At 37.3% G+C, this 9,495-nt stretch overlaps 1 protein-coding gene across 1 annotated transcript in view; it reads left to right on the top strand.

Moving 5' to 3' along the window:
* Positions 1–582: 582 nt before the first annotated feature.
* LOC103805219 (low-density lipoprotein receptor-related protein 1B-like) overlaps positions 583–9,495 on the top strand; it is a gene marked incomplete at its 3' end in the record, with an annotated part of 73,724 nt that continues 64,811 nt past the window's right edge. Inside the window, exons 1-2 of the mRNA XM_009077859.1 lie at positions 583–628; positions 7,721–7,883. Coding sequence (XP_009076107.1) covers positions 583–628; positions 7,721–7,883 — 209 coding nt within the window. The remainder of the gene's footprint in view (positions 629–7,720; positions 7,884–9,495) is intronic.

Below are 9,495 nucleotides of genomic sequence, written 5' to 3'. Positions count from 1 at the left end.
ATGGGGCAACCACAGCTTCTGTGAGCATCCTGTGCCAGTGTCTCTCCAAATGCCCAAATGTGTTCTCTTCTGTACCTAATTGGGAGCTGAATGCCTGAACGTGTGAGTGACAGAGAGACTGGATGCCTCTCTGAGCTATCAGGATGCTTTCATTAAGTATTCATAATATTTAGATTAGGTTCATATTTTTGAAAGCTGTTCAGCTTGGGAAAACTGCTATTGTCTGAGTGTTCACATTTCTAGATTTTTAACATAGTATCTTCTAATGTGCTGTGGAGTTGGAAAAAAGCCAACAGTATTTTTATCAGCAACCCAATTTATTGAAATTTAAGTTATGTTATCCAGCAAACAAGAGGAAAAGCTTTCTTTTCTTTTGAGGAACTTGAAGTCTGGATGCTTGAAAGTGCTTATTTATATGTAGTGTGTTTCAGGTTTTGCATTATACTCTTTACAAACAATATTTGAGAAGGCTGATTTAATCCACCCGAATCAGATATTTGTGGATGAGTCATTTGAGAAAGATGGATGGAATTTTTCGTTTTGCTTTTTCATTTTTCAACATATGCAAGAATCACTGCGGACATGGCCGTTAAAAGTTTAGACACCAGTGTGTCTAACTTTTTGAATGGTGAGATCTTCAATAAAAATCTAATTTTGTGAATGGCATTGCAGAAATAATTATGGCAAATTGCTGCCACTAGAAGGGACATAGAAAAATCTATGCCAGCTTCACTTTCCCAAGCCAGAGTGTCAGTCTAAGGTTGTTTGGGCTGCTAATTAGGAACATTACTCTCAGAAGAGAGGCACACTAAAGGCAGTGCTGCTGCAAGATTTCACTCACAGCCTGTCATTTATGTGTGTTTTAACACTGTTTACCTGCTCTCTCCATTGCTGGCTACTGTAGAAAAACAAGGGCTTGCTGCTCCTTGTCTTGTTCAAAACTTGGCTTTTTACTCAAGTGAGGGCAAAGTCTATCCCCAAGTTATTTGCTGTTGTTCTTTGCAATAAGATTTGTTTATTCCTGTCTAAATACACAATTTCATATCTTTTTTTCCTTTTTTTTTTTCTTCTAAATAGATAATAAATTAACTACGCCTGGCCATGCCTGGCTCTTTTACTATTTGCCTACCCATACAGTTCACAAATACTCAGCTGCTAAAATCCCAGCTTTCAGTCAAAAAATTAAAGCAGCTTTCTAGTCATGGAAAAGTAGAATGGATATATGTTGAAAGAAACCCTGAATGTTGAGAAAACATAGGGAAAGGCAGATGGTCTCAAATATCTTGTTCTGTTTTTTCTGTTACCTCATTTTTTTCTCATTTTGGCTTCCAGATAGATAGATAGATAAATGGATGGATGGGTGGATGGATGGATGGATGGATGGATGGATGGATGGATGGATGGATGGATGGATGTTTCTTCCTTTTGTTTCTGTCTCACCTCTTCTGTCTCAGTGGGAAGCAGGAGATCCTTCCTTAGTCAAAGTACAGTGAAACAAACTCTTCCTCTCTCAGGGCTGTTTATGAAAGTACCTCTGGAATGCCAAAGGTCACTGCCATACCAGGGTGTAGCCTAAGCAGGTGTGAACATGGCAGGGAGATCTGCAGGTGTTGCCCTTTGGGGAAGGGGCCAGGACATGACTCTTCCTGGCATGAGGCACTTGAGCAGCTCCACCCTGGATCCCTGGGGACTGCACTGACATCTTCCATGTGTTAGGATGCTCATTAAAGAAATGTTAAGTTCCTGGAAGTTTTATTACAACTTGTCCACAGTGTTTATTCCCCTAGCATATGGCCAGCTGTCCAAACAACTGTTACACCCTCCTCACACCCACCCAGCTTCTAGAAGAGAATAAATTAAAAAAGTGGCACTTTGCAGACCTGATTACTTGCGACACACTGAGTCCTCCTTGCAAACTGGAAAGATACACCCACCACTTTTTAAACCACTTCTCCAACTGCTTCTCCTTCTCTCATCTCCCCTAAGCAAGCCCAGATTACAGCATTAAATTCCTTTGTGGAAGTTTGGATGTTACATTCATTCAAAAGAGAGATAGATTGGCTATGGAAGAAAAAGTGGTAATTCAAAGTAATTATTCCTTTAAGATCAATTCTTGTAAGAGAAAAACCCCCCAAGATTTTTGTGTCAAAAGATTATTGTTTCTAATCTTTCTTCAACATCTGGGAAAAATTAAATCTGTTAACATAAAGCATTTTCAAATAGATATTGCAAATATACATCAATTTTGGGAAAGTGCAAGCAAGAAATCAATATTGATTTATGTATACATATATAGAGAGCATGTAAGGATAGGCCGAGGGGCAGTGGCCTCAAGATGAAAAAGAGTAGGTTTAGATTAGATATTGTGAATTTTTTTTTTTTCCCTGTGAGGGTGGTGAGGCACTGGCACACTTTGCCCAGAGAAGTTGTGGTCTCCCCATCCATGGAGGTGTTCAAGAGTAGGTTGGATGGGGCTTGGAGAAACCTGGTCTAGTGGAAGGTGTCCCTGCCCATGGCAGGGGGTTGGAATTATATGATCTTTAAGATCCCTTCTAATCCAAACCATTCTAGGATTCTATGATCATACCGTATCACCTAATTTCCTGTAAAGGAAAGGTCCTAAAGCATGCTCAAAGAGAAAGAATGAAACATGGTTCTAAATTCCCATATTAATTTGCAATGAAATTGTCACACCTTGAGCCTTGAGTAGATTTCCAAGTTCCTTTTGGAAATCCTCACTGCAGTCATGTCCTGAACAAGGAAAACTTTAATATATAAGGCAATAGAAGCTAAGTTCTTTCCCTTAAAATAGTAAGAAGTTGTGTATCTCCTTCATTTTTATGAGAAACATATGGAGAGTGCAATGAGCAATTTTAATTTTAATTATACTTCATCCAAAATCATTCCCCAGTTCACTCAGAAGTTTCTCAAAAGACTCCAACAACCCTTGTAAGTTCCACTGAGTAGTTTGCTTCGATCATTTCTCACATTACAAACAAGGAATGTTTATGCTGAAGCATAAAAATGGAAAAAGTTGACTAAATTTTGTTTCTTCATCATCTGGGAAAAAAATGACATCTGTTAAGATAATAGTGTTTTTAATAGGAAGTGCATGTGTAATGTCCTTGAATGCAACAGTAATATAAATACAAGAACATGTTACTGCTTTTCCCTCTCTTCTGCTAACTGAATTCTTGTGCAATTCTTGATTTGAATAGAAATAAATGTAGTAATTCATACAGTACAAGATACATGTTTGAAAATCAAAGTGAAAGAAGACATTCATATGGCTCTGATTTCATAAGCTATGAAAAGCTATGGCTATGCAGCATAAATTTCCAGTACCCTTTGAAGATTTAACTATGTTCTTATGAAATTGCTATTTTCTCTAGAGGTCTAATAATATTTGTGTGTTTAAAAGAAATAGAAAAAGTTTACTTCCAGCTATACTTTAGCTAGTGCCTATAGTCTACATAATGTCATTAACTTGAGCAGAATTCAAACTGTATGATGTCTTAACTATTCTTTATGAAGTCCTTAAGAGGAAATCCTAGTTTTTAGAAAGTAATAAAGGAAGGATAATCACATTTGGCAGAAATGCTCCAAGGAAACCATTATTAATATAGGAAAAAAACCTTCCAAAATATATAGAAGATTGCTCAGAATAAATATGTGTGTTTTCAAGGGGGAACATTTCTTTTTAGAGACTTCTGAAAATGTGTGAATGAAAGAAAAAAAGATTAATTACTTTAAAGATGTGAGAGGACTAGACATTTGCACATAGTGGGGTTTATGTATGAATCCAGAAATAGGCATGAAATGAATTCAGTGACTTCTTGAGTACAAGAAGTTATATATATATTTTAAAAGTCCCCAGTGCAACCAAAGCCTTATCTCTATGGTATACAGTGCATGCAACTTGTGTGATAACTGGAGAGCCTTTCACAACAGCTTAATGCATCACTGCTAGCAAACCCATGGAGATTAAACATGGGATTCATAAAACCCTTATCTGCTGGCTGAGTGGATCTTTCATGTAGAATATCATTTGATGGTGGAGTGGACTTGGACAATCCTTTATAAGCTTCTCTTGTGACAAACTGGTTGTGTCCAATGCCCTGCAGAGGGCATGGACAAAGCAGACAAAAGGCTAACCAGATCAGTGGTATCTGCAATGCACAAATGCTACTGTGTGTTGCATGTCCAGGTTAATTACTAGAGGACAGAGATGTACTGCCCTCAGAAAGTCTATTTTTGAGAGGAGTCTTCTTTGCACAGTAGGACATCTCTCTTCCATGTCATGCAATAGACTTCTGAAGAGAAATGTGGATTAATGTGTCTCTTTTTCTGGAAACTCTCTGATTAAGTCTGGAAGCATATCATGCTTTGGAATGAAGGAATTACAAGGAATGACAAATAACAAGGAGTGCAGTTGTTATGAGCCCAAATCTCTGAGATAGCTTGTGCTGCTGGTATCTCCATGCCCTTCCCAAAGGCAACCTGCCAGGGAAGGGAAATTGGGGAAAGATTTTAAGAGCTGCCAATGTTTTTTGAAGTCTATCACAAAGGTTACAATGTGATATTGCTTCTGGATGTTTCACTTTTCTTGGATGGCTGAGCAACCTCAGTTTTAACTTTTGATCCAAATGGTTATCTTTAATATGCCCTTCAATTAATATTCCTTGTTTTCCATATAAATCCCCTTTTTAGTGCCATTTGTTGTGATATGTTAATGAGCAACTAAGGAAAGAACAGAGCAAACATTTTATAACTGTGAGTATTGTTACATTAACAAATCCAATAACCTGTGTGTGATATGCCTTTCAGGTATATATCACATTGATCTAAGAATAGGTACTTTTCTCACATGCTAAGAAGAAAACTGTGCCCTCCTCCAGCAGCTGCTTCTTAACCTTGTTCCTTTTCATCCACTTCCCAGCGTACAGAAATCTTCTAGAGCTCATTGCAGGAATTTAGTTGATAGTTTTATTTCAACAAATGTTTAAAAAATAATCCCTTTTCAAAAGTCTCACTGAATTCGTGAGCCCTAGTTTTATTTCAACAAATGTTTAAAAATTAATCCCTTTTCAAAAGTCTCACCGAATTCGTGAGCCATAAAACTTTCATTCCATGAATCAAACTTCAGAAAATAATAAGCATATCAGAAATGCCTAAACTAGTATTGATTTCCAGAGGACAAAGTTTTCTTCTGGTATTTTTAAAAGCGTATCCTATATTTTGCTGGGACAAGGGAAAAGAAAGTGTTTCTTTCCTTTTGTCTATAATATGTCAGTGCTCACATATGTCTCACAGTGCACCTGACATTGGCATCCTCTGGAGGTTGGATACTGGGCTAAATGGAGCATTCCTTTATTCTGGCTCAGCAGATCTCTCTAATAGGAGCTATCAAAAGAGAAGAGGTATAATATTCACTTTGAATTAAAAGGGAGATGAATAGCAGAAGGACAGGAATAGGAGAGAGGAGACAGCAGTGAACTATATAATGGGACATCTGAGGTGGAATACAGCTGTTATTCCTGGTATTGCATTGAGTAAATCTTGTTTAAGTCACCTGCACTTTGAAGGACAAAATCTGAGTCTCCATGTCTGTTTTATGTATTTAGGAAGTGCCTGACTCATAAGCCCTCAGACATTGTCAAAAACTTAATGACTACAATTTTTGGTCAGTCAGGTTTACTTTCTATTCTCCAGTGCAGAGTGTAAGGGATGGTAGCAACAGCTTTGTGGTGGATCGTGGAGAACAAACTGTGCTGGTTTGAGCTAAAGTAGAGTTAATTTTCTTCACAGTTACCAGTATGGGGCTATGTTTTGGATTTGTGCAGGGCACAGGGTTGGTGGTGCAGGGATGTTTTTGTTATTGCTGAGCAGAGCTCACACAGAGCCAAGGTCTTTGCTGCTTTCCATACTGCCACACTGGCAAGGAAGTTGGGGATGCATGGGAGACTGGGAGGAGACACAGCTGGGACAGGTGACCCAAACTGACCAAAGGGATATTCCATACCATATGACATCATGCTCACTATATAAGGTGGGAGGAAGAAGGAGGAATAGGGAAACATTTGGAGTGATGGCGTTTGTCTTCCCAAGGAACCATTACACGTGATGGTCCCTGCTCTCCTGGAGATGGTTAAACACCTCCTGTCTTTGGCAAGCAGTGAATTAATTCCTTGTTTGGCTTTGCTTGTGTGTGCAGCTTTTGCTTTCTCTATTAAACTGTCTTTATCTCAACCCATGAGTTTTAGCTTTTACCCTTCTGATTCTCTCCCCCATCCCATGGGTTGGGGAGTGTGTGAGTGGCTGAGTGATTCTTCATTACTAGCTGGGGTTAAACCACAGCACAAACCTAAAAATTCCATTCCAATTAAATATCATTAATATTGAACTTTGAAAGCATTTAACAGGAAATATTGTATTAATTGAATGATTGTTCATTTAAGAGTAACTAATTCTGTCTGACAGGGTGGTGTCAATGTAGTACTGTCAACAAGAATAGGAAGGAAAGAAATCTTAGTTAAATGTAATTGATAAAGTTATGGTCTTTGCATTCTTTATACTTTTGCTTGCTATAACAGTGAGACTTTGTATGGAAAGGTCAATTGACTTAGAAGAAAAATGCAGGATTTAGTGTTCATTTAAGAGTAACTAATTCTGTCTGACAGGGTGGTGTCAATGTAGTACTGTCAACAAGAATAGGAAGGAAAGAAATCTTAGTTAAATGTAATTGATAAAGTTATGGTCTTTGCATTCTTTATACTTTTGCTTGCTATAACAGTGAGACTTTGTATGGAAAGGTCAATTGACTTAGAAGAAAAATGCAGGATTTAGAATTACTGAACTTTGTATGGAAAGGTCAATTGACTTAAAAGAAAAATGCAAGATTTAAGAAAAAATTACTGAAAGTCATTACAGGATCCCACAGGGACGAGAACTGATTGCTTTAAAGAGTTTTGTTTGGTGGCTGTGAAGTTACCACAGTAAGCTGAGAAGGAAAATTCCCATGTTGTTGTTAATATCTCTTTATAAGTGTCACACAGTTACCTTAATGCTACTTTTTGTGTTAGTTGTCAGAAACATGGCAGCATCCAGATTTCTCAGAACTACGAAGTAATTCAAATGAAAATGAAGGAATGTACATTCATATCTGCTATTGCATACATTGGTTTTAGAAATGCATATCTAGCCACAGGGTTTTATCATGTCTGTGAAATATTTGTGACCTGTGTCCTCTCAGACATAACTAAGAAACTCTTACAAGTTTTACCAGTGTGGCATCCTTACAGTGTGAGAGACATCCTAGAACACTAATTTCAGAACCTGAGTAGTTCCAGAGCTTCCTTCCCCCTGTGGTCTGTGTTTCAGCTCTGTTTTACAGGTGCCCCATCATTCAGTGATGTTGCATCTGAATATGCCCTAAAAAAATAATCACAATGACAAACTTTAAATATTTACAAGAACTCCAAATAAATGTGTATCTTTAATGGTGATGAAGTTGCAATCAGACTTTTGTACCTAAATAGGAAAAATTCTCAGATTTGTGTGTTAAGAATGGGATTCCTTATTATTTACCATATCATATCTGTAAAAACAGCTGGAGCTCTTTAAGGGAGTAGAGCATCTGCTCGGTGAGGCAGCTAACAGCTTAGTTATTTGTATTGCAAGTGCACTCCTGAGCTTCTTTTTCTTCCTTTTCTTTTGGCAGATGTACAGCAAATAGCAATCGACTGGATCACAGGGAATTTTTACTTTGTGGATCATGTCAGTGACAGGATCTTTGTCTGCAGCCACAATGGATCAGTGTGTGTCACCCTCATCGAGCTGGATCTTAATAACCCCAAGGCCATAGCTGTTGATCCAACATCAGGGTAAGGTTATTTATCTGCATTAGAATTTATTTTATGAGATGCATCGTTGTCTCTGACTGCATATGATAAACCTGTTTTGTTCAGGTGTTTTAAAAACTGTTTTTTTCTTTGTTGCATTGAGTTACTTGCATAGTTCCTGTAAGAAAACAGTAATGTGCATGAACTTGTAGCAAATAGTTAACTATAATAACATAATAGTTAACAATATTAATTGCAATTACGTGCCTTGTAACTTCTTAAAATGGAATTGAAACCAAGAAAACAGTTTTATCACTCTGTGTCATAAAATTGCCTTTTGCCTCTGCTTTTCTGCAAATTGTGTTTCTAATGAGAGTATGTGGAAAGAGAACTTTTGCAGGGATTTTATGCTGTATCCCCTCAGTTGCAGGAGCATTGCAAAAGGGTTTAACAAGTTTATTTGCACAAAAGAAAGAGCGTAAGAATTTTTACTCTGTTTCAGAGAGTCAGCTACAATGGTAAAATTGCATTGTATTTGCTTTTTCTCTTCCATAGATAGCAGCATTCAGCATCACTTGGGAATAAAGCCTTGCTTAAAATACAGGGAACTGAATGTGTTCCATTCTCCACACTCACCAGCTGGGAAAAGTTTTCAAAGCAAATGATGGAGTAAAAACATAACTAAATAAGAATAGGAATAGGATCAGGTTAATCTGAAAGCTAAATTTTGGTAAGGATTTTCAAACAGGGATTTCCAGGTTAATCTGAAAGCTAAATTTTGGTGAGGATTTTCAAACAGTGATTTTATCTTGGTTTTATTAGTCAGTAAGTAGTTCAGACTGAAATGCCTGGTGGAATATGTCCTAAACTGCCATAAGCCCCTTCTCAATAAATACAAAAATATTTACTGTACAACAGCTTGTCATCCATATGTGGACTTTTGTCACTCTTTATTTAAAGCCTGATGGAATATTAAGATGCATCATCACAATGACTTAGATTGTGACAGGAACAGCTTGCATGTAAAGTTTACAAAGAAGTTTGATAATGTCATTCTTGGGCAGAGCTGTATTTCTCTCTGCAGCAGATGGTAAGCCTGACTCGATCTGACTGCACTGTTGTTTTAAAAGGAAAAGAAAAATTCATGTAGAAATCAATTTTCTGCAAGTTCTAATCTGAAAGAACTTGAAGCTTTCAAATTTGCCCCCAGCAGCCTTTTTTTTCTATACATTTCCTCATATATTCTTTGCTGGATTTACTAGATGAATTTCAAGCTTGCCATTAGCTAATCTTATGTGTCAGGGATGTAAGAATTGTATCCAAGCCTTTGGTTTTGTGAGAAGAGGTGGAATGGACAATGAGAGACTGTTTTCCTTCAATTGTTACTTGCTGGCTAACAAACTCTCCTTTCTTAGTGCCCTATCCAGGAGGAATATTGTCTGGTTTGGGTAGATGTGAGTATTGGCCTGTAGGAAAGGTCAGAAGTGCAAATGATATTTTACAGTGTGATACTTCATAAGCAATATCCATTTATTTCATGGTGGAAACACTGAGTGGAAGATTTTCTCTGAATATACATTTAGCATTTCAGCAGTTATTTCTGTACTGTTTTTATTGGCAGTTTTGTTAATTCTCTGACATATGTTGTTCTGTT

This window comes from Acanthisitta chloris, unplaced genomic scaffold (assembly GCF_000695815.1).
Source record: "Acanthisitta chloris isolate BGI_N310 unplaced genomic scaffold, ASM69581v1 scaffold4457, whole genome shotgun sequence".
In the NCBI taxonomy this organism is placed as follows: Eukaryota; Metazoa; Chordata; class Aves; order Passeriformes; family Acanthisittidae; genus Acanthisitta; species Acanthisitta chloris.
This window is presented reverse-complemented; position numbering and strand designations above follow the sequence as displayed.